This window comes from Mus caroli, unplaced genomic scaffold, assembly GCF_978045245.1.
Source record: "Mus caroli unplaced genomic scaffold, Mus_caroli_1 scaffold_2, whole genome shotgun sequence".
NCBI lineage: Eukaryota > Metazoa > Chordata > Mammalia > Rodentia > Muridae > Mus > Mus caroli.
In genome coordinates, this window is record NW_028227257.1 from 22,412,763 (window position 1) to 22,438,328 (window position 25,566).

Here is a 25,566-nt window from a genome sequence, read left to right on the forward strand (position 1 = left end):
AAATAATTTAGAAGCTGAATACAAAATTTAAAAAAATATAAGGGAAAAAAAAAAAGAAGAAGAGAATGAGAATGTGGGGCATACCTTTAATCCCAGCACTCGGGAGGCAGAGGGAGGCGGATTTCTTGAGTTCGAGGCCAGCCTGGTCCACAAAGTGAGTTCCAGGTCAGCCATGGCTACACAGAGAAACCCTGTCTTGAAAAAAAAAAAAAAAAAAAAAGAAACTACATGAGCTCTATCGCAGAGATCTGTTGTTTCTGTTGATGTACCTAAAAAAACTCCTGTGACTACCTGTTATGTTAACATAAAAACTTGATTAAGCTGCTATCATATTGAAATGCTGAATTTGGATAAATTAAACCTCTATTTAAATCTGTTTGATTCTAGAATAAAATATCTCTTCTTCCTTAAAGAAGAACATATAGTATCAAAACTGTCTTGAGATCCTATGTTCACTGTAGTGAATCGCATTGGGAGAGACCCAGTCTCTAACTGTGTCTGTGTGACAGGTTAATACCGTGTCTCTGTGTGACAGAGGTTAATAACCCATGTCTTCTGCTGTTGCTCTTCACCTTACCACATGAGGCAGGCTGGCTAGTGAGTTCTGGGGTCTGCCTGTCTCTGCCCATCCTCCCCCGCTTTACTCTGTCAGGATAACAGACCTGTGCCATCACACCTTGAGGCTGGGGCTCCAAATCCCCAGCTTCTTATATTTGCATGATGGGCACTTTAACGACTGACCCATCTCACCAATCCATAGTCTTCACTTTGGTTTTGATCGGAGGAGAAGACCCTCCAATTAAGGCAAGGCCAACAGTGGCATGTGTCGTTCCCTGGTGACCCTACTAAAGATGGCTCCATGTTTACTAATTCATAAAGCACAGCCACTGCCTTCAACTGCTGGGAATGTGGGGTGGCAAAACTGACTCCACAAACCGAGTTTTGCTGGTGCCTCCTCTTAATCGTGGGTGCTATTTATTTAGTAGGTAATACCAAGAGCTAGAATCCACCTCTACAGTTAGTGCTTATGTCATTCGACTGCTCAGCCTCTCCCTTGTTCTTAACGGGTTGCTCTGTTGCTATGGACAGAGCTGCAGGAATGCAGAAAGCTGAGCTGCCACATTGCTAACACTCTGCTCTCTCCCTCTCTAGGCTCAGCAGTTCGTGAGTGTGGAAACCATGCTCGCTTCTACATCTCAAGTGCTTAGCGTGTGAATAAGGAAACCTGAATTTTTTTATTTTGGAATACGTTTTAAATTTAAACCTTTTCTTTTTCTCTTTATTAGATATGCAACCATTGTCTCCGATTTCTGTCCATGAGCGCTTCAGCTCCCCTGCTGCAGGAAGTGCTAAGAGGAGACTGTTTGGAGATGACCCACCAAAGGACACACTAATGGATAAGATCATGGCAGAAGGAACAAAGCTGAAAATTGCTCCTTCGAGTGTCACTGCTGAGAGTTTATCAATTTCCCCTGGGCAAGCTCTTCTGACAATGGCCACAACCACAGTCACAGGGACGACGGGACGGAAAGTTACAGTTCCTTTGCATGGTAATATCTTCATCTCTGCCTTATATTGTTCAGTTACATAAAAATTTAAGAAATGTCTTATGACATTGCATCACATTATATAACTGTATTTTTAAAAAACTTTATTTTATGTATATAAGAATTCTGCCTGCATGCATGTCTATGCACCATATACATGCCTGATGCCCGTATAGGCCAGAAGAGATCATCAGTTTCCCTGGAACTGGAGTATAGGTGGTTGTGAACCACTGTGTAAGTGGTGAGAACTGAACTTTGGGTCCCCGGCATTAGCAGCAAATGCTCTGAGCCATTGAGCTGTCTCTCCAGCCCCAGTATTTTATTCTTAAACCTAAGTCCTTCTCTTTCCCTTTAACTGACCCTGTATTGTAGGGCAGTTTGAAGTTCACAGGAATTTTAAAGTAGAAGAACTTGTCATACACTTCCTGTCATCCTCCCTGTGCGCTCTCACAGCCTGTGAAAACATCAACATCGTACACACTAGGCAGCGGGTTCTTAGATCAGTGAGGCCTCACTGACTCATCCACACGTACAACCCACGGCTTACATTCAGCGTCACTCTGGGTAGCCGACATTCTGTGCACATTACAGTATTGACACTGTATATAATGACATCTATCATCACAGTCGCACTGCCCTGAAGTGTTCAGTCCTCCACCTCCTGTTTTATTTTGAACATATACTATTTTAAATTTCCACATTTTATAAATTTACAACCCTTTTTGTTAGGATTTAGTTTTATTGTTGTTATCTGAACTTTGTAAGTTGGTGTATTAAGGGAGAAATAGTGCTTAAAAGAGTAAAATTTGCTTTTTAAAGTATTAAAGTTGGGCCAGTGAGATGGCTCGTCAGCTAAAGGATCTTGCCTGCGAACTGGACAGCCCAGGTTCAGTCCCCAGAAGCCACATGGTAGGAAAGAACTGGCCCCGTGGGTTGTCCTCTGACCTCTATGCTCACATCGTGGCTCATACACACACTCCTCCCATAAGTAAGAAAAATAGATGATGTTTGTAAAAGTTTTAAGTGTCATATAAAAACATCACAGGCTCATACAAAAACAGAAGACAAGATTTTTTGTTGTCGTTGTCTGTTTTGAAGACAGGGCCTCTATGTCGTGCTGGCTTTAACTCACCGTGTAACCTCGGCAGGCCTCAGATTACAGCCATCCTCCTGCCTTAGCTTCCCAAGGATTGTAGACATGAGACATCACACCCTGCTACTCAAAATTTGTCTCCTTAAGTAAAATGAAACATAAGACTATCGAAAGGAAACCTGCTCTTGCTTCAAAAAGTAAAAGCAGAACTGTGTTATAGATAGCCCCTGTGTAATGGCTGCATCCCCTTCTCTAACATCCCTGCACTAATTCATACATATACACTGACAACTTGCTGTGAACATTCAGCTTGTATCTCCAACTGAGAATCTTGCTTGTGCATGCAGGTATTGCCAATGATGCTGGAGAAATCACACTGGTTCCTATCTCCATGAATACAACTCAGGAGTCCACAGCTGAGAGCCCTGTGTCACTGACTGCCCAGTCACTAATTGGTGCTTCTCCGAAACAGACCCATCTGACTAAAGCACAAGATGCTCATCTGACCGGAGCAAGCAAACCCAAGAGGACTGGGTCCTTAGCACTGTTCTATAGGAAGGTACGTGTCTCCATAGCATCCAAACACAGCTCATTCAGCCAAGACTGCATACTAAGCAGTGCTGGCCTCTTTTGATTTCTCTTTAAATATACATGTTTTAAAATTTGCTACTTTAACTTTTAGGCATACAGTTCGGTGCTAGATACCCTCACATTGTTGTGTGACCTTTGCCACTGTGCACCTCTGGGACCTTTTCGTCTTCCCACCCTGAAACCCTTTACTTATTAAAGCGGAAGCCCCCATTTCTCCCTGCTCCCATCGGGCGATCTCCATGCTATTTCTGCGTGCATGAATTTGACTATTTGAAAAGGTGCCATGTCCCAGTGAAATGGCACACTAGTGTGTCTGTTGAATGGCTTATTTTTGAGCCCACCTTCCACATTCATCAGTGTGATAGCACGCATTGGGATGTCTTTCCATTTTAAAGCTGAGGAATAGATATGCCACACTTTGTATATCTATTCGTCTGTTGAGGGATGTTTGCGTTGTTCCTACATTCTGGTGAATTGTGCTGCTGTGAATATTGGCACTCTCTGTCTCTTCTTTCAGTTTAAGTGTATTCCTAGAAGTGAGATAGGAGATCAATATCTAGTGTGTTAGGGGTGGGACCAGAGGACAGCTATGGCTGTCATTCTGTTTGTGCCATCCACTTTGTTTTTAAGAGAATTCACCAGGTAAACTAGGCTGGCTAGCAAGGAAGTCCCAGGGACTCCTATCTGCCTCCTCCTCCACAGCAGGGAACTACATTGCATACCACCATACCCTGGGTTTGTGAGTGAGTTCTGGGCACTGAACCCAATTCTCATGCTAGTACAGCAAGTGGCCTAGTGACTAAACTGTGGCGTCTCCCAGCCCCTTGGTATTTGTTTAGGCAACTGCCGTTCTGGTCTGTGTGACTGCACTGCTATCTGTCCTTACTGCAGCATCTGCCTTCTCCTTCTCAGCAGTGACAGTGTCCACCTTCCCTATCTGTCTTCTCTACCCACAGTGACAGTGTCCTTCCCTATCCACAGTGACAGTGTCCTTCTCTACCCACAGTGACAGTGTTCTTCTCTACCCACAGTGACAGTGTCCTTCTCTATCCACAGTGACAGTGTCTTCTCTACCCACAGTGACAGTGTCCTTCCCTATCCACAGTGACAGTGTCTTCTCTACCCACAGTGACAGTGTCCTTCCCTATCCACAGTGACAGTGTCTTCTCTACCCACAGTGACAGTGTCCTTCCCTATCCACAGTGACAGTGTCCTTCTCTACCCACAGTGACAGTGTCCTTCCCTACCCACAGTGACAGTGTCCTTCCCTATCCACAGTGACAGTGTCCTTCCCTATCCACAGTGACAGTGTCCTTCCCTATCCACAGTGACAGTGTCCTTCTCTACCCACAGTGACAGTGTCCTTCCCTACCCACAGTGACAGTGTCTTCTCTACCCACAGTGACAGTGTCCTTCCCTATCCACAGTGACAGTGTCTTCTCTATCCACAGTGACAGTGTCCTTCCCTACCCACAGTGACAGTGTCCTTCCCTATCCACAGTGACAGTGTCCTTCCCTACCCACAGTGACAGTGTCCTTCCCTACCCACAGTGACAGTGTCCTTCCCTATCCACAGTGACAGTGTCCTTCTCTACCCACAGTGACAGTGTCCTTCCCTACCCACAGTGACAGTGTCCTTCCCTATCCACAGTGACAGTGTCCTTCCCTACCCACAGTGACAGTGTCCTTCCCTACCCACAGTGACAGTGTCCTTCCCTATCCACAGTGACAGTGTCCTTCCCTATCCACAGTGACAGTGTCCTTCTCTACCCACAGTGACAGTGTCCTTCCCTACCCACAGTGACAGTGTCCTTCCCTATCCACAGTGACAGTGTCCTTCCCTACCCACAGTGACAGTGTCCTTCCCTATCCACAGTGACAGTGTCCTTCCCTACCCACAGTGACAGTGCCCTTCCCTATCCACAGTGACAGTGTCCTTCCCTATCCACAGTGACAGTGTCCTTCCCTACCCACAGTGACAGTGTCCTTCCCTACCCACAGTGACAGTGTCCTTCCCTACCCACAGTGACAGTGTCCTTCCCTATCCACAGTAACAGTGTCCTTCCCTATCCACAGTGACAGTGTCCTTCCCTACCCACAGTGACAGTGTCTTCTCTACCCACAGTGACAGTGTCCTTCCCTACCCACAGTGGCAGTGTCCTTCTCTACCCACAGTGACAGTGTCCTTCCCTACCCACAGTGGCAGTGTCCTTCTCTACCCACAGTGACAGTGTCCTTCCCTATCCACAGTGACAGTGTCCTTCCCTACCCACAGTGGCAGTGTCCTTCTCTACCCACAGTGACAGTGTCCTTCCCTACCCACAGTGGCAGTGTCCTTCTCTACCCACAGTGACAGTGTCCTTCCCTATCCACAGTGGCAGTGTCCTTCTCTACCCACAGTGACAGTGTCTTCTCTATCCATAGTGACAGTGTCTTCTCTACCCACAGTGACAGTGTCCACCTTCCCTACCCACAGTGACAGTGTCCTTCTCTACCCACAGTGACAGTGTCTTCTCTATCCATAGTGACAGTGTCTTCTCTACCCACAGTGACAGTGTCCTTCCCTACCCACAGTGACAGTGTCCACCTTCCCTACCCACAGTGACAGTGACCTTCTCTACCCACAGTGACAGTGTCCTTCTCTATCCACAGTGACAGTGTCTTCTCTACCCACAGTGACAGTGTCCTTCCCTATCCACAGTGACAGTGTCTTCTCTACCCACAGTGACAGTGTCCTTCTCTATCCATAGTGACAGTGTCTTCTCTACCCACAGTGACAGTGTCTTCTCTATCCATAGTGACAGTGTCTTCTCTACCCACAGTGACAGTGTCCTTCCCTACCCACAGTGACAGTGTCCACCTTCCCTACCCACAGTGACAGTGTCCACCTTCTTTATCAACAGTGACTTTCTGAGATTTGGGGGGGTTGGGTGGGAGGAGTGCAAGAACTTTATTCAAAGTGCAGTGAGATGTGGTAAAGGGGGTACTAAGGATCTTACCTCAAGCTCAAGATCAGACCAAACGGGGCTGCTTCTCTATATTGTAATGAAAAGGCTGACTTCCTGCTGTTAGACTTCCTCAGTGCTGTTGCTGGGCTCAATCTCCAAGGTGATGGCCTTACCAATTACAGTTCTCACAGAGATCTGCATTGTCAGTGGTGGGGACAGTAGGCCTCATAAAAGAGCCGCTCTGGGACTCACCTCTTTCTTTCTTTCTTTCTTTTTGGCTTGGTCTAGAGGATTGAACCAGGGCATTGTGTGTGTGTGTGTGTGTGCTTTTCTTTATGTGTATGGGTATTTTATTTGTACACCATATTTGTACACTGCCCTCAGAGGCCAAAAAGAGTCTGACATTCTTGTTAATGGAGTTGTAGCCCTGACTGTTACTAGCTACCATGTGGTGCTGGGATTTGAACTCCTATCCTCTGGAAGTACTCTTACCCACTGAGCCATCACACCTGCTTACATTTTAGTTTCTCGTTGTTTAATAAGTATGGCTTTTTGTTAGTTTAGACATCTTTGCATAAATGTCCTTTAGATTTTGTGATCGTCACAGGAGTCCTTTATTTCTTCTGGATATCCTCAACAGATTCATGGTTTTCAGAGATTTTCTCCCATTGCAGCAGTTGCCTTTTCACTCTGGTGATTATAGTCTTTGATGCATAAAGATTCCTAATTTTGACAAAAGTTTTTTTCTCTGGAATATGTGCATGTGTGGACGCATGGAAGCTAGAGGCTAATGTTGAATGTCTTCCTCCAGCACTCCCTACCTTATTTTCAAATTTTTTGTTTAGGGCATGGAGAAATGGCTCAGTAGTTAAGAGCACTGGCTGCTTCTTCAGAAGACCCATGTTCAATTCCCAGTGCCCAGGTAGTGGCTCACACAGTCTGTAGCTCCCGTCCCAGGGACCCTGACACTTTTTTCTGCCTCCTCAGACTCCAGGCATGCTCTAAACCATAGAGCCACTCCAGTCGCAGGAGACTGGGTTTTTGGGTTTTGGGTTTTTGGTTTGTTGTTGTTTTTAAAAATGTTTTGCTTTCTGAGTCATTTTCAGGCTCAGAAAAGTTAAGAACTTTGGTACTTGGCATATTTGACATTCCAGGAATTTTACTCCAACCCAAAAAGAACACACAGGGCATTCTGAACACTTGAAAAATGTTTGAATTTATAATAGTTATTATGCAGGTGAACCCTATTTTTACTTTTTCTTACTTTTCATGGTGGCATTATAGAGTATTAGGCATGATCACTTTATAGAGGGGGCTAGAGAGATGGCTCAGTGGTTAAGAGCACTGACTGCTCTTCCAGAGGTCCTGAGTTCAAATCCCAGCAACCACATGGTGGCTCACAAGCATCTGTAATGAGATTTGATGCCCTCTTCTGGTGTGTCTGAAGAGAGCAACAGTGTATTTGTGCATAAAGTAAATTAATAAATCTTTAAATAAAAAAAATAAAAAACACTGTAAAGTAGTTTTCCATCTATAGCTTTTATTTATATTCTCTAATCACAGCAGTTAAACTAATGCTATAAAACAGAAAAATTAGATGATTTGGTAATTAGCAGCCTACCTGTTTTGTTTTGTTTTTTAAGCTTGGCCTATAAGCCCATGTTCATGGTAAGACTTAGAAACTTGACATGTAACTTGCTGTATAATAATGTGTTCTCTTCTCTCTTAGGTCTATCATTTGGCAAGTGTGCGCCTACGTGATTTATGTCTAAAACTTGATGTTTCAAATGAATTACGAAGGAAGATCTGGACATGTTTTGAATTCACTTTAGTTCACTGCCCTGATTTAATGAAAGATAGGCATTTGGATCAGCTCCTTCTGTGTGCGTTTTACATCATGGCAAAAGTATGTATAGGATGGGAGGGGGCTTCTGCCCTCGTTACCTTAATTTGAAGCATCAGTAAACACTGTTGAACTTGGTCCTTAGTTTTCTTTATGTGCTACAAGCCGATACTGCTTACCATTATTAAGTAATAACTTCAAGCCACTACAATGTCTGGACTTTTCCTATGAGTTTCATAATAATCAACTTTTTCACTTGGTTAGACTACATTTGGGGGAGGCAGGCAGATTTCTGAGTTCGAGGTCAGCCTGGTCTACAAAGTGAGTTCCAGGTCAGCCAGGATTACACAGAGAAACCCTGTCTCGAAAAACAAACAAACAAAAAAAGACTACATGTAAAATGGGTAAAGGTGCTGGCCACACAAGCCTGAATTTGATCTGAACCCATAGTGAAAGGGGAAAAGGGGAAACCGAATCGTGAACGTTGTCTTCTGTTCTGTGTCAGATGTGCTCCTGAGTTCACACACACACATCATTATCACCACACATGAAATTTTTATGTTTTTAAAAAGAAGAATACATTGGTTATAAAGGAATTTAGAAATGTGAATAACACATTTGCACCTCTCCCTGTGATGTCTCTGGTTGTGAGACTTAAAAATAAAATGAGCATCACATTCTGATGAGTAAGGTGCAGAACTGAAGTCACTTGGCCACAGTTACCCAGTAAGTAGCAACACTTAGTGGCCCTCTTCCTTCCTAATCTGGCGTAGGACGCCTCTGCCCACGCCTTTCTTTGTACTCTTTGCTTTTTGTTGCCACACCATGTTTAGGTCACAAAGGAACCCATCTTGCTTGTCTTTTAAAAGTTTGACATACATTGGAAAAATCATTTATAACTTCTGCCTTCACAGTATATTGGCTAAACTCGCAGTCTCAGCCAATGTATATAATTTTAAGACCTGATTTTTAAGCATTCGAGGCAAAAGGTATGTTTTCAAACTCTCTTGTGCCCTTCCTGTTCAGTACCTCTTTAAAATATCTATATATAGGAGCTGGAGAGATGACTCAGTGGTTAAAAACACTAGCTTCTTGCCCTTCCAGAGGACCTGAGTTCAATTCTTAGCACCCACATGACTGCTCACAACCCCTATGACTCTAGTAGCAGGGAATCTGACAGTCTCTTCCAGCTTCCTTGGCCCCCAAACATGCATTTAGTACATGGGCATTCATGCAGACAAAGCACTCATACATGTAGAATAAGAATAATTTTTTGAAATATCTATATAAAGCATTAATACATGTTTTTAACTAATCATTTGTGTTTTTCCAGAAATCTGTCAGAATTTAGGCTTTTCTACTTCTAAGTCATAGTGCATCAGGGAAGGATTAATTGAAACCCGTGTTACGATAGCAGATAACAGGAGGGGTTCCTTTTTGGATCACTAATCTCTTTCCTTTCCTACTGTGACTTCTAAGTATTAGAACCCCTGCAAACTGTCTTAAAACACTCAAAACTTAATCCTATAATTAATAACTACCCAGTTCTTTGATGAATCACTGCGAGATATTTTTCTGTCTTTTAGTAGGTGGTTAATTTACTTTTAAATAAGTACTTAAAAGTAATAAGCCAGACCCTGCAGGGGCTCAGCGTGTCTTCATTTTCTTCCATCAGTTTTCACAACACTCATTTTCAGTAGTGCTCTATCCTACCGGGTCTACTGCTTGTTGATTAATGAGACTGGTAACTGTGTCCCCACAGGCCACAAAGCCTGAACTTTAAAAGTAGCAAAAATCATAAATGTATGTGGTTTTTAGTCATAGAGCGGCCTGGGGTGAATGGCTTTCTGCAAGGCTGCTCTTAATACCAACCTATAATTGAAGTTTTTGCTCAGAGCCATGTTTCTTTCAAAAGCAGTTGATAAATATACTTTTTTTTTAAGGTAACAAAAGAAGAAAGAACTTTTCAAGAAATAATGAAAAGTTACAGGAATCAGCCCCAAGCTAATAGTCACGTGAGTTACATTATTTTTCCTGCTGTCCAAAAATAGATTTTTATGCCATTTCTTTGCTATCAGGATATATAAAAAGTAATTACTTGATAGTTTTACTGTAGTTTGAATTTCTTGGTTTAAAGGATGCCAGTAAACTCAAGAAATAGTTTCATTAAAGGAAAGCTTAAGTAGAAGGCTGGAAACCTGACTCCTCCTGACTTATCCATGTCTTGCTTCTACCCTCACACATTCTGGAGTGACTTCTGTTCATTTTAGGAGGAGAGACATTTCTCACTAGAAAACCTAACAAAAGATAGGTGTAACAACATTTCATTGTTTGTTTTGTTTGAGACAGGGTCTCATTATGTAACCCTTGCTGTCCAGGAACTAACTATATAGATCAGGTTGGCTTCAAAATCACAAAGATCTGCCTGCCTCTGCCTCCTGAGTGCTGGGATTAAAGGTGTGCCGCAACACTTGGCTACTAATACTATTTCTTAACTGTATGAAGCTCGCTTGATACTCTAATGGTTAAAGCTAATGAAATTTGAGGAATTGTTGACCCTGGTTTCTTTGCTGTCTGCAGTTGGTTGAGTTTCAGTTTGACTGGGTCTCACGCACCCACTCCTTCACGCCCAGCCCGGGTCGGTTGTACTCAGACTTACTAACACCTGAGGATGGCCCTGACTCATAGCTCCTTCCCTCCCAGTGCTGGGAATATAGGCACGGATCACCAGTATGACTGCCTGACGTCATAATGTTTACATCTTTGATAGCTTATTAGTGACACGGTGACAATCCTGTTTTGATCATGGAAATATTAATTGTTGGTAGATGTCCTGGCACAAGGGAAATATTTAATGAATAACTTACTTGCCTTGCCTTGCCTTTTAATTATTTGAATTAAAGAGCACAGAAAGTCACCTTAAGGCTTTGGCCATTTAATCGTAGACAAATAGTGAGAGTTAGAGCCGGTAATCACACCTCCTCTGATGCCCAGATGACTCTGTTCTCCTAAGCCCCCAGCACACCAATAGTGAGCAATAGAAGGACATTTAAAAGTATAAATATTTATTAAACACTGTGGCAGATTTTCTGGGCCTCTTTAGGAAAATCCTTTGGAACAAAGTCTAGAAGATGTCCTACCTTAGGTTAGTGTGAATCCAAAATGAGCCCCGCCAGTCCTAGTTGAGTAATCTCTCAGCACCTTATAGATGACTTAGAAAAAAAGGTGGAGCTGGGCGATGGTGGCACACGCCTTTAATCCCAGCACTTGGGAGGCAGAGGCAGGCAGATTTCTGAGTTCGAGGCCAGCCTGGTCTACAGAGTGAGTTCCAGGACAGCCAGGGCTACACAGAGAAACCCTGTCTCAAAAAAAAAAAAAAAAAGAAAAAAAAAAAAAAGAAAAAAAAAGGTAGACTGTGTTTTTGTAGCCATCTTATAGGAAAGACTTTAGGGACAGGGAAGGAACTTTTTTTTTTTTTTTTTCTGCCTCAATTCTTCTTCTCTGTGATGTTTCCCATAATCTGTACTTATGAGAGTTAATATGATTTTAACTGGTTTTGTGATAACCCACATGAGAGGTATTCCTTAACTGACTTGATGTTGCTCTTGTTTTGGTTTTGTTTCATTTGTATCTCTTTATGACTAAGCGATCCCTCCCCTCTGGCTTGTAGGTATATAGGAGTGTTCTCTTGAAAAGTATTCCAGGAGAAGTTGTGATGTACAATGGTGACTATGAAATGACCGATGGTGGTAAGCTTATCCAACTCATATGCTGTACACAATACACCTTTGACTACATTGTACACAGTATAGTAGGCAGCAGGCAACATGGACTCACATTGTAGGTGGAATCAGCAATATAGTCACTGTTTTTAAAGACTTACTATTTGTGTTTGTGAACGTGTAAGGGGAGAGAGAGAGAGAGAGAGAGAGAGAGCGAGCGCATATGAGAATGACTGACTATAGGTACCTGTGGAGGCCAGAAGAGGGTGTTGGGATCCTGTGAGCGAGACTTACAGGCATTTGTCATCTGTCTGATGTGAACCAGACTGTGTCCTCTGCAAGAACAGGGCATGCTTTTCTTCAGTTTCCACTTTTTCCTTTTCTAGTTCTAGAGATTAGGACTACAGCAGGCTAGGCAAGCACTCTACCACTGCACTCACTGCACTTCCAGACCGAAAGGCAATTTTAGATTGCAGAGCTCTGAGTCACTGTAGTGTTGGGTTGGTTAGAATTTATTGCCAACTTGACAAGCTCTAGAATCACCTAGTAAGCCTCAGGTGATTAGGAGGGATTGTCATAAGGAGGGTCATTGGCGTGGGCAAAGAAAAGCAGCACCGTCCCCTGAGGTTGGTCCTAGACTTCATAACAAGGAATCCAGCTGCTTTCTGACCGTGATGCATCATGACCAGCTGGTGATGGGCTGTGTCCTCGAACCATGCACCAAACAAACCCATTCTCCTTAAGTGCTTTCAGAGTTCTGAATCCCAGCAGCAGGAAAAGTAACAAAGACAAGCCTACTGGGAAGTAAGTTTAGATTATCTCAGTCAACAAAGTCCCAGTGTGCTCAATTTTGGGGGCAGCAACACACACCTGAGAGAAGCATTTAAAAGAAGGAACAGAAATAGGAGAAGATGAGATTTATTTTACCACATGGATTCAGAGTTCTCATCCCATGGTCCACTGACTGACTTCATCATTTCTGGGCTATCAGGACACAGACATCACGGTGGATGACAGCAGGAAGGAGAGAGGAGAGACTTGACCCTGAATAGAACTTTTTTTTTTTAAGATTTATTTAGTTAGTTTATGTATGTGAGTACACTGTAACTGTACACACCAGAAGAGAACATCAGATCCCATTACAGATGGTTGTAAGCCACCATGTGGTTGCTGGGATTTGAACTCAGGACCTCTGGAAGAGCAGTCAGTGCTCTTAACTGCTGAGCCATCTCAACAGCCCCCCCCCCCAATAAAGCTTTTAAATGCCTACCTTAGGGACTTTCTTACTTTATCCTAAAATTTCCATTTTCTCCCAAAACAATGCCAGCTGGGAACCAAGGCTTCGACTGTGAGCCTCTAGGGGACATTTCAGGTATAAACTGTAACACCAGTTAATAATCTGTCAGAGTGTGACTTCAGGATATGTAGGCAGCAGTTACTTCCTTTTACTTAAGTGTATTATTCCTGAGACAGTGGGAAATCACAAAAGAAAAAACCAGGTGAAGTTGCAGAAACCTCTGGATTCCTTGCCTATTCTGGTGTTTGATTTTTTTTTTTCCTTTTTTGAGACAAGATTTCTAGCCCAGGCTGATCTCATCCTTGTGTATCAGATAGTGGGTGACCTTGCAATTCCAGTTCTTTGACCTCCTGAGCCCTGGGTTGAATGCTTGTGGTACCACACAGTTTATGAGATGCTGAAAATAGAATCCAGAACTTGGTGTACACTAGACAAGCACTCCACCAACTGAGCGCACAAAAATGACTTTGAAGATGCATGCACAGCCTGGAGAGATGGCTCAGTGGTCAAGAGTGCCAACTGCTCTCGCAGAGCACCCATGTGGTGGCTCCTTGTCCAGCAGCCATCTCTCTAACCACACCTTCTCCATGTTTAAGTGGCGAGTATTGTAGTCTGCGTCTTCTCAATCTGAATACTAATGACAGTCTGTGTAGAGGGACCAGTGCGGTCATTGAGTTGTCCCTTAGGAAGCTGGGTGTGGATTTCCTCAGCACGTGTCTCAGCCGTCCCCTAAGCCGTAGAAATGCTTCCATTATGCTCTTTGCTCAAACATTCGTCTATCTCCTGGGATGTAGATCTCTGGTCTAATCACAACCATGGATGGATTTCCTTTTTCTTTTCTACTTGACTTTAAATCCTTGGAAAAAATTCAAACCAAAGAGCCAAGCTAAAGTATCTAGTATGTTTTTCTGTAACAGTGAAATTTATAATCTAAAGAAAACATTAAATAATTAGTGTTGACTCATGTAATGAGATTGACCTACATCAGCTATTACTAAATTTCAGACTTTATTTTCTATTGCTTTGACAAGATACCTGAGGTTGCAGAGTTAAGACAACTCAGAACTCTATGCCTTACACTTCTAAAGGTGGGGAAGCTCAAGACTGAGGGGCCATTTCTAGCAAAGGCCTTCTTGTGGGTGCGGGGATTGTGCAGGGTACCACACGTAGAAGCAGTATCTCCCACAGGCAAAGCCAAGTACTCAGGTTGTTTATTTTGTTTTTAAGGACTGGAATTGTGGGGTTTTTTAAAAAAATTTTTTCTATGTGTAGATGCTGCATGTCTGTACGCCACATGCATGCAGTATCCTTGGAAGGTGTCAGATCCCCTGGAACTGGATAGAATGGGAGCAACCTTGTGGATTATGGGGACTAATTCCAGGTCCTTTGTAAGAGCAATAAGTGCGCTTAACCACTGGAATATCTCTCCAGACCATTTGATTTTAAATATATTTTTTAGAATATGTGTGTTACCTGTGTGTGTGTGTGTGTGTGTGTGTGTGTGTGTGTGTGTGTGTGAATATACGCGTGTGTACAGGTGTCCATGGAGGTCAGAAAAGCATGTGCAGGCCCTGACTTTAATCCCTAGCACTTGGCTATGGGAGATGACATCCAAAGTATGTCTGACCCTTTTAGAGGTTCCCTGCATTTTCATGGTCCGGAGCTGTTTTAATTTTCTGGTTTTCCTAAGACAAAGGAATACTTCAACTCTGTTGAAAATAAGGACTCATCTTTGATATGTTAAATTCCTTATAGTTGGCAGTAGATTCTTTACTACTATAAAGAAATAGGCCGGGCATGGCGGTACACACTTTTATTCCCAGCATTCAGGAGGTAGAGGCGGTGGATCTCTGTGAGTTCAAAGAAAGCATGGTCTACAGAGCTAGTTCTAGGACAGCCAGGGCTGTTACACAGAGAAACCATGTCTCGGGGCGGGGGGGGGGGGGGAGGATTTAAAATTAGAAGAAGAAGGAGGAGGGGGATGAGGAGGAGGAGGAAGAAAAGAAGAAGAAAAGAGAGGAAGGAAGGAGGAGAAGGAGAAGAAGAAGAAAGCAGAAGCAGAAGCAGCAAAAGCAGGAGGTGATTCCGTACAAGTAGCTGAGTTTATACACTTTCCCTAGACAGTGAGTGCTGGGAGCCTGCCTGCCCTGGAGTGCGCTTTAGGGGGACCGAGCTTCAGATGTTGCTTTGAAGACTGATGGTCTCTGGCCTTCTAGCTCTCTAACTATACTGAATGCTTGCTGGTAACTTCTAAAAGATTCTAAAATCTTTCTTGCTTATTCTATGGTTAAAAGATGCTGGCTTTGCTTGGTGAGATGGCTCTGTGGTTAAGAGCACTGGCTGCTCTTCCAGAAGTCCTGAGTTCAATTCCCAGCAACCACATGGTGGCCCATGACCATCTATAAGGGGATCTGATGCCCTCTTCTGGCATTTGCGTGTTCATGCAGCAGAGCACTTATACATTTAATTAATTAATTAACTAATTAACTAATTTAAAAACCCACTGGCTTCTTTTCTCTTTAACTCTGTGCTTTATTAAGCATTAGAATTCTCCGTGCTTTATTTAATTCTTTATACTTAAATAAACACTAAGGAAACTTAACCCTTTTTTATTGTCCTGTGCTAAGAACGTGACTCTTATTGCTTGTGCGTTAACAGAGCTGATACCTGGCAATGAGCAGCAGCAGGGGATTGAGTGAAAGGATTTGCTACTGGTGCTCCTTTCTCTGGGGAATCAGCCACAAGCCTCTCTGGCTACACTGTTAACTCTTTCTGAACCAGACAGGAAAGAAAGGAAGAGAATTAAGATGTGCCTGGCTGTGGTGGCGCATGCCTTTAATCCCAGCACTTGGGAGGCAGAGGCAGGCGGATTTCTGAGTTCGAGGCCAGCCTGGTCTACAGAGTGAGTTCCAGGACAGCCAGGGCTACACAGAGAAACCCTGTCTCAAAAAAAAAGAATTAGGATGCTCTGTACAGGTAAATACACACAGTCACATATACATTCAACATTCATACACCCACACTCTGACTGGGCCCTACTGTCTGATACAATCAACTCTACAAGTATTCATGCATGCTTACATATATATTTTTTTTCTACATGCTAACATGTAGACTCATAGACATACATATTTAGATGGATGGATGGATGGATGGATGGATGGATGGATGGATGGGGCAGAACTCCCCAAGCCAAACCATTCAACAACAACTTTATTTCTTTTCTCTGGTCTTTTTATACCTTCTTAGACAAAAAGTTCTTTAGGAAATTACTTCAGAGATAAAATGTTACATAAAATGGGAGTTGTAGAAGGATGTTTATCCTAAGATCACAGCAGTGTTTCATTATAATATACTCATTAAAAGTTCAAAGCAAAAGTTTTTACATGGCCTTGCCTTATCATAGTGCACACCTGTGACTTTATACTTGGACCTAAATGTTTTTCCTTGAACACAAAATTGTACCAAGTCTAGTGCTCTTTTTAGTGTGATTGGGAAAGCTCATTGTATTTCTTATTATGCAGCCCTTACTTACTACTCTGAGGAGTGGGCGCATTCCATTCTTGATTCTAAGTTTATTACATCTTTCTAGCAACTATGACCATCTCTAAAAACTGTCTTCCTAAAATTATTTGAATCAAGTCAGGAATTCTATAGAATCATTATCTATTTTTCTATATAGCATCACTACAACGTAGTACATCTTTGTAGGTCTGTAGAAATCTGCTCAGAAGGGTGGGTAAGTATCTAGTGATTGTTATATATTTAATAATAACAGGAAAAGAATATTAATATCAGGAATCTTTCCTCAGATTTAATATCCTCGACCTTGCCTAAAAAAGCAGATTTGTCATTGTCTTAGTTAGGTTTTTACTGCTGTGAACAGACACATGACCAAGGCAGATCTTATAAGGACAACATTTAATTGGGGTTGGCTTACAGGTTCAGAGGTTCAGTCAATTATCAGCAAGGCAGGAACATGGCAGCATCCAGGCAGGCATGTGCAGGAGGAGCTGAGAGTTCTACATCTTCATCTGAAGGCTGCTAGAAGAAGACTGGCTTCCAGGCAGCTAGGATGAGGGTCTTAAAGTCCACACCTACAGTGACACACCTACTCCAATAAGGCCACACCTCCAATTAGTGCTACTCTGTGGGTCAAGCATATTCAAAGCATGACAGTCATACAATGACAGTCTATGGCAGAACCATCTCAGGAAGATCACCTCCTAGTTTTTAGCTTCTCCTAGATAGCTCCTGGCAAATGAGCAGACTGCAGCTCCGCTTGAAGTCAATTCAAGTGGTGCCAACAGATAAGACAGCACATTAGAGTGAATTTTGTTTTCTGTTTTAACAGCTGAGGGGATAACAATTGAAAACTAGAATTCCTGTTATACAGGAGAAATAAGAGTCCTAGAATGTGCGGGCCAGTTCTGGCTCAGGCCTAAATCCCAACACTCTGGAGGCTGAGGCAGGAAGAGGGCTACAAGTCTACTACAGAATAAAACTTACCAAAACTAACAACAAGCCCTACAACTTCCTCTCCTTGTATTTGCAAGAAGATAAACACAAGCAATCCATCTTGTTGTTGTTGTTATTGTTGTTGTTGTTGTTTGATCCAGGTTCTTACTGTGTAGCCCCAGGTGTCCTAGAACTCTATGTGCCAGCATCAAAAATGTGCATCACCACACCTGGTTCACTTTGTGTCTTTCTTAACCTGTAAACATATGCTTTGCCTTTTATAATCCTTCCACTACTTCAGACAACCAGGATGAGTCTCTGTGGGCCTTCTTGGCCTCTGAACTCAGGGTGTTTCCCTGCTGCCCGTTTTGAAGTTGCTTAAGACCTAACCAGAGCTGGTTCTCTTTAATAAAGGCCACAGGTGACAGTGAGGTCAGAACTGCCCTTGTGAAATGTGCTGTGAGCTGTCACTAGAGACACCAGTTCACACAGTTACATTTCTCGACATTCTGGTTGGATTATTTCTTTAACAGTCTCCTGGTGTAGCCCAAGCTTGGACTCTTGATTCCCCCTCCTCCCCTCAGTCCTCCCGGGTGCTGTGATCACAGGCTTGTGCCACTACACTCCCAGTGTGCTTTGTGAAGTATGCAGATAAACTTCTCTGAGAATATTAACTGCTTTTTAATAAGGATTTTCTTTTTAACTTTGTTAAAAGAAATATAATCCAAGTTATTAATTTAATATTACAGAATACCTATCACAATGCTGAATTCTTCTTAACAGACATAGAAGACGCCACAAAGACTCCCAACTGTGCCAGTGAACCAGTGAAAGAGGAACGAGGTGATCTTATCAAATTTTACAATACAGTATATGTAGGAAGAGTGAAGTCATTTGCATTGAAGTATGATTTATCCAATCAGGACCATATAGTAAGTTTTAAGTCTTGCTATTTCAAAATTCTTTTAATTTTAATTAAACTATATTTATATAATTTCTCCCTTCTACTTTCAGTCCCTCCCATGTTCCCCACAACTGCCTCTCAAATTGATGGCCTCTTTTTCTTTATTATTATAACGTGTGTGTGAGTGTGTGTGTGTGTGTGTGTGTGTGTGTGTGCATACGCATATATGTATACATATGTGCATACATATATAAATGTAACCTGCTGAGTCCATTTAATCTGGCATTTATATATATATATATATATATATATATATATATATATATATATACCATATATTTATATATATGGTTTCAGGACTGACCACTTTGTATTGGATAACCAGTAGACAATAGAAATAGAATTTCTCCCTCCCTGTGTGCTTAGATGTCAGACCCCACCACCACCATGAGAGGCCCAGCCCCTCCCCACCAACCCTACCCAGACCAGTCAGGGAAGAAACAAGGGAGTGCTCTGGCTTAAGACAAATGAAGGGTTTTTCAACTTTTTGGGGCAGCCTGGCAGAACCAAAAGGATTCTGGTCCCCAGCAAGAGGAGGCAGATCTTAAGTCAGGGTCAGGTTAGGAGTGGTTCTCACACCAGAAACAGCCACTGGTCAATACATGGAAACAGAACTGACAAATACATAGACAGACAGACAAGACAACCAGGTGTGGCCATGACACATTTATGCACCTGAACCCAGTGAGGTCACATGTGGATGCAGACACTGGGTCAGCAGTTCTGACCTCTCCTGGGATGGCTACAGAATGCTCCTTAACCAGGTTTACTTTGAGAGGTGACAGAGCAGGCAACCTTTTAACTTGTCTCCTTCTGGGGTGGAAGTGTCAGATTCTTACCCAACTTTAGGCAAATGACCAGAGGGAGTCTTGGGGATGTGGCACTTAGGTTGTCCCAGGAGCTCTTTGAACACTGCCAGGCCTCTTCCACACTGTGAGGGCCTCAGAGACAGACTGGTAGACCCTCCAGAAATGGCAGGTATTCCAGAGAAGACTGCTTAGACATGAATTTAAGCCAATAGAAAGTTTTTATTAGCCAGCCAGAAACCACACTCAGTTTTGGGATCCCAGTGTAGCCTGAGCCTTGCTCAGGGTGAGCTCTTAAGCATAAAAACCATGTCCTGGGCTGACACACTTCAGCTAACGAGAACAGTGAGCCAGACACAGAGCTACAGAAGCCAAAAAACAAGGCTAATATATTCAGAGCTACTCCCAGAAGTGTATGGACTTGGGTGGATTGGTTCTCTGTTTTAGTTTTGTCATGTGGTGCTGTGTGCTGATATATACAGCCTGAATGGTACTTCCATCATGGGGTCAGTTGCGCTAAGGTCTGGGGCCTGTCACACCCTTCCTGTTTTTTAAAATGGTTTTATACTCTTTCCTTGTATGGTCTAGCTCTTTTCCTTTGTTTTTGAGACCTGGGTCTGTCTTCTACTTGCCAGGCTGTACTGAGTTCTCTCAATTCCATCTTCATTTCAGCTTGAGTCTGCTTCAGTGTTCTCTTTATTGAACCCAGTTTCCAGTCCTGGACTGCATCTGTCATTTCATTCAGCCTGCTTGTGCTTCCTTGGGCAGCGCTCAGGAATGTACTTCTGTTCATCTTTATCAACCAGGAAGCCTGGCTTGTGGGGGTTTGTTTGCTGTGGTCCAGAGTCTGGTGTGGCTGGTTTATGATACTTGAAATTGAGTGAGCCCAACCCCTATTGTCACCCCCATGGTGTGAACCCGATCCCACGTGTGCCTGTGATTTGTCCCAGTCATTTGTGTTCCTGTCCTTGTTTTGGAGAGACAGAGCCCAGGCTAGACTATACTCCTGCCTCTGCCAAGTATGGGATGACAAATGTGCCAGTGTGGCCACCTTGTCCAGAATCATCAGGACTAGGTGCAGGGTTTCTCGGGTGACCGAGGAAGATAAGCTTTAGCTTGCTTAGTAGTGGTTGATGAAAACAATAACAAGTTTTTGCTTTTTTCAGCCATAAATAAGCCCTTAAAATGGAACATCTTCTAGCAAAAATTGCTACAAAGAGCAATATGTTTTTTTATTCTTTTGTCTTACAAATATGATTTCTGGGTCACTCTAGATGGATGCTCCCCCGCTCTCTCCTTTCCCACACATTAAGCAGCAGCCAGGCTCCCCACGCCGCATCTCCCAGCAGCACTCCCTCTATGTGTCTCCACACAAGAACGGAGCGGGCCTCACCCCCAGGAGCGCACTGCTGTACAAGTTCAACGGCAGCCCTTCTAAGGTACAGTGCATACAGATGGCCTGAAGAGCAGCTCCCATACATCCTTGGTCAGGGCTGGGGTTCTGGTTAGAATTTTCAAGTAACTATGAAAACGTTGGATTTCAAGTAGCTTTACCTCTTAAAACTTGAGTTCAGTTTGTCAGCCAGCAGCTGTTCATCTTCTTCTTATAAAGTTCTCAGTAATAAAATATAAACTAACTGCACCATGCTTGTGTGACCAGAAGCACTGCTATTACCATACATGCTGGTACATAACCTGTAATGCCAGCGCTGAGCTGTTGAGTTGTTTGAACAGTCACAGAAGTGGGGCTAATGGAGGATGCTAAGCCCTATTGTTGGGGTAGGGAGTTTTTTAGAAACATGGTTAGCAACATTCAACAAAGTTTAGGAGCTCTGCAGAGAGTACAGAGCCCATGGCAGGGGTGTGGCAGCTCTGAAGTGGGCTCAGGCCGGAATAGGAACCACTAAACCATTTCCCTGGTTGTTTGGTGTTTTGTTTTGTTTTTTGCATATTTTGAGAAGTGTCTCAACAGATGCCCGAGCTGCCCTCCAGTTAGTGAAAAGTTAGAAAGCGGGGCCTACTCTCCTGTCTGTGTTTATGAAGAGACTGGCTTCAGCATTACCTAGTATACTGTTGGAGATGTGTCAGAGATGGACTTTTTCAGTATTGCTAGGACTGCACAGCAGTGTCTTAAGTTTCTAAAAGCCACAAGTATTATTTAGACAAATATGTGAGTATCAGTGCAATGACAGCTCCTTAACGCTTCAGTTTCCTGTTTGGTCCCATGCTTACAGAGGTCTTACTCTACTTACCCAGGAAAACTGACCAAGATGAGACTTGTCCCATAAAAGTGTTTAGAAGATATTAGACCATGAGATCCAGGCAGTGATTCCTGAATCAGAGTTAGAATCACCAAGGGAGCTGAACACTAGCCCTGTCCTGCAGACCTGTGGGATCACAGAGCTAGCAGGCAGGGCCAGCTAGAACGTTCACTCTAGACAACTGGGAGTTTCAGGAACCACCTCTCCTGAGCCTGTAATGTCAGCATTACCTGCGGTGACTCACAGATCCCACACCAGCTAAATCAGAGTCATTTCCAGGCAATCAGTAAGCACATCAGATGTGTAACAGCATTACTGTGTTAAACCAGGATAGGAATGTGTCAGTCTGAGGCAGACAGACTTCCAGTAGTTCAAGACCAGCCTGACCCTGTCTGGGAGAAAAGAAAGGGACCAATAAGTTGGCTCATCAATCAGGTTAACGCTCCTTCCACCAAGCCTGATGACCTGACTTATCTCCCTGAGACCTTTGAGATGTCTACACGTCGACATGTGTGCTATGCTCGCACACCAGAAACAAACACATAAAAAGTTAAAGAATGTGTGCATGTGTGTGTGTTTATTTATTTACATTTTTGGTTACACACACACACACACACACACACTCTGCTGTTTCCCAGGACCTACACTCAATCCCCAGCGGCCAGTCAGTGGCTCACAACCATCTCTACTGCCAGTCTCAGAGGATTGATACTCTCTTATGGCCTTTGTGGGTACCAGGCATGCACACAGCATATATACAAATATGCAAACAAGACATTCATACATATTAAATAAGTAAGGAATAAATGAGATTCAACAGACAGACAAACTTGGGTCGCAGCTGGCGGTGAGTGAAAACACTGGCTGGCTGTCCTGGATGCTTTATGTGTCAACTTGACCCATGCTAGAGTCATCAGAGAGGAAGGAGCCTCAGGTGAGGAGATGTCTTCAGGAGAACCAGCTGTAAGGCATTTTCTCAACTAGTGATCAGTTGTGGAGAGCCCAGCCCATTGTGGGTGGTGCCACCATCCCTGGTTCCGTGTAATCCTTTTCTGTAAGGAAACAGGCTGAGCAGGCCACTAAGCAGTACCAGTCTATGACCTATGCGTCAGCTGCTGCCTCCGGGATTCCGCCGTTTGTGATCCTGTCTTGACTTCAATGATGGACAGTGATCTGGAAGTGTAAGCTGAATAAAACCTCTCCTCCCTAACTTGCTTTTTGGTCATGGTGTTTTGTTTAGACAAGAAGTCCTAAGACAGCCGGGTGTGGTGGCACATGCCTTTAATCCCAGATCTTGGGAAGCAGAGGCAGGCGAATTTCTGAGTTCGAGGCCAGCCTGGTCTACAGAGTGAGTTCCAGGACAGCCAGGGCTACACAGAGAAACCCTGTCTTGAAAAAAAAAAAAAAAAAAAGAAAAGAAAAAAGAAAGTAAGAAAAGAAGAAGCCCTAAGACACTGCACTGTCCTGGTGACCTGAATTCTGTCTCAGAAACCCACACTGCAAAGGGAGAAACCAACTCCCAAAAGTTGTTAGTTGTTCCCTGACCTCTGTACACATGCCACAGCTGTAATGCACCCTACACACACACACACACTAAATAAACAACATGGATTGGTAGGCCCTACCACAAAATGTCTGACTCAGACAGTGGGTGGTAAAACTTGTGAATTTCACATTTGTAACATTGGTTCCTCGGTGCCTCTGCTCCTTCTGGTCTGGTTAAAACCACTCAAAAAGCCACCACTGTAAGTTGGTTTAGATTCAAAAGCTAATCTCTATACCAGTGCTTAGATTGGGGTAGAAGATGGGAGGAAGAAAAGAGAGTTAGCTTAGTGCTTTACGTAAAATTGCTTTCTCCTGCCTTTTACACATGCCCTCTTGTTTTTGTAGAGTTTGAAAGATATCAACAACATGATAAGACAAGGCGAGCAGAAAACCAAGAAGCGTGTGATAGCCATCAGTGGAGATGCAGACTCACCTGCCAAACGTCTCTGCCAAGAGAACGATGATGTTTTACTTAAGCGACTACAAGATGTTGTCAGTGAGAGAGCAAATCATTGACGTCACCCTTTGCCTGATCAAAGCACTTTTGGATTGTTCTGGAGAAAGCTGGGGCTCCATCCTTCACATTTTTATCACTGGGTTATACAAAACCTTGCACCAAAAGTACGCTCCTTTTTAAAAGCATGTATTCACCCTTTATAGCTAACAGACATATATTTTAAGGTAGATTAGAAAGGAATGTTTTAAGTGCCTTCATAAACAGTAATAAGATTTTCTTTTTTTAATGTTTGTTCCTAGGATTTCTTTTTAGGGTGAATTAAGAAGAAACTATTCTTTAACTGTCTTTTCAAAATGATCAAATGTCTCCTGTGCTTTTTAATATTGGGTCAGTGAGTCTCTGAGATACTTGTCTGCTTGTGCTGAGGTTAGCTCCCACAGGAGAGCTCACTGAGGGACCAGCCTGCCTTGGGCCTGCTGGAGCAGCTGCCCCTCAGGTGCCACCAGTGTGTGGGACTGTCCGTGCCTCCGTCTTCTTCCTCTCGTTGAGTACAAGCAGCTTTTACCTGGGCTCTGTACCTTTTAGCTTGATGTTACAACCCTGTAAAAGGGATACTCGTTTTTAAAACTACGATTGTCATGATATTGCTTTAATTATTTTATGTGATTGTATTCAGTATTGTAGTTCTCAAAATAAGAAACTGTTTCTTCATCTAGGAGAATAAATTTTAGATAAATGAGAAATTAAATTTCTCAACTAAAGTAGCATTATGATAAGATCGTTCACTCATTCGTGTTGGGCGCAGTTGGACATGCCTATAACTCCAGTACCCAGAATTGCTGGGAATGTCAGGCCAGTGCAGCTACAGAGCAAGACCCTGACTCAAAAAGCTAAATTAGTCATTCTCATTGCTTATTTAATTTCCTGGAAATATTTGAAGTTTTCACATTAAAATCACTTCATGCCTTATAAGTGAAGTGTTTCAGTTTAAGTACTGCTTTTCCTTTCTATTTTGTATCACCCTTTGTTCCAGTAATTACGGTTTCTCATGAGTTTCCCTGGGTGTAACTCCTGGATCCCCTGAGGATCTTCCCACACTGGAGGTTTAGCCTTCTAAAGAATCAGGTCGCTAGTGTTCACCTTTTCTTCTGAGTGCCTAGCATCGGGAAGGATGTGAATAAGCCATTTAAATTAATAGTTAGATGATGTATCAGTATAAATATTTTTAGCAGCAAACCTTATTTTTTAAAATATAAAGTGTTGGCTTGGCAGTCTAGCTCAGCATGTCTAACATATCCAGTGCTAGCTAATTTGAACTATAGTCTAAGATTTGGCTGCCAATTAATGATGAATGGTAACCAAAGTTTTATTTTTAAATTTTAAAAAGAGGTTTGGGTTATGTTTTGCTTGTCTGAAATTGTATTCTTGTGTTTTGTGTAGTATCTACACATGTTATAATAAGCCAAATAATAGTCTGTCTTGAGTCCTTGTACATATTTCTGTGTAGCTATAACTACTGTATCACTTTCATTATTAATGTACAAAATATAAATGTAGATTTATTCAGTGGCTATGTTAAAAACTTAAGAAATGAATTTGCCAATTTTCAGGACTTTGTATTAATGTATATAAAATAGTTAATAAAAATTAGAATTTTAAAAACGTAAACTATTGTACTTTTAACTGTATAACTAGAAGCAAATCTGCAGCTCTCTAAAATACATGTCAGGGTTGGAGCAATTAGCTGTTAGCATTGGCTGCTCTTACAAAATACCACACTGTATATAGGCTTACAGCAGCCTATCTACAGTTCCAAGGGATGAAATACCTTCCGCTAGTCTTCAGGGGAACCTATATGTGAGCGCGCGAACCCCCCCCCACCCTGCCACGCCTCCCCCCACTTATATGCCTCAGTAGTTGAAGGATTAGACAGTGTGGCCTTGCTAGAGGGGGGTACGTCACTGGGGGAGGGCTTTGAGGTTTCAAAAAATTCATGCTGCCTGAAAGTCCTGCTGCTAAGGTTGAAGTCTGACC

The 25,566-nt window shown here is 43.0% G+C and overlaps 1 protein-coding gene across 1 annotated transcript in view; it reads left to right on the forward strand.

The window, feature by feature from the left end:
* Positions 1 to 25,180, forward strand: part of Rbl1 (RB transcriptional corepressor like 1) — a 59,312-nt gene extending 34,132 nt beyond the window's left edge. Inside the window, exons 15-22 of the mRNA XM_021183601.2 lie at positions 1,287 to 1,550; positions 2,988 to 3,199; positions 7,909 to 8,085; positions 9,966 to 10,037; positions 11,693 to 11,771; positions 18,283 to 18,431; positions 20,544 to 20,708; positions 23,421 to 25,180. Of these exons, the coding sequence (XP_021039260.1) occupies positions 1,287 to 1,550; positions 2,988 to 3,199; positions 7,909 to 8,085; positions 9,966 to 10,037; positions 11,693 to 11,771; positions 18,283 to 18,431; positions 20,544 to 20,708; positions 23,421 to 23,591 (1,289 nt within the window). The 3' untranslated portion in view covers positions 23,592 to 25,180. The remainder of the gene's footprint in view (positions 1 to 1,286; positions 1,551 to 2,987; positions 3,200 to 7,908; positions 8,086 to 9,965; positions 10,038 to 11,692; positions 11,772 to 18,282; positions 18,432 to 20,543; positions 20,709 to 23,420) is intronic.
* The last annotated feature ends 386 nt before the right edge of the window (positions 25,181 to 25,566 follow it).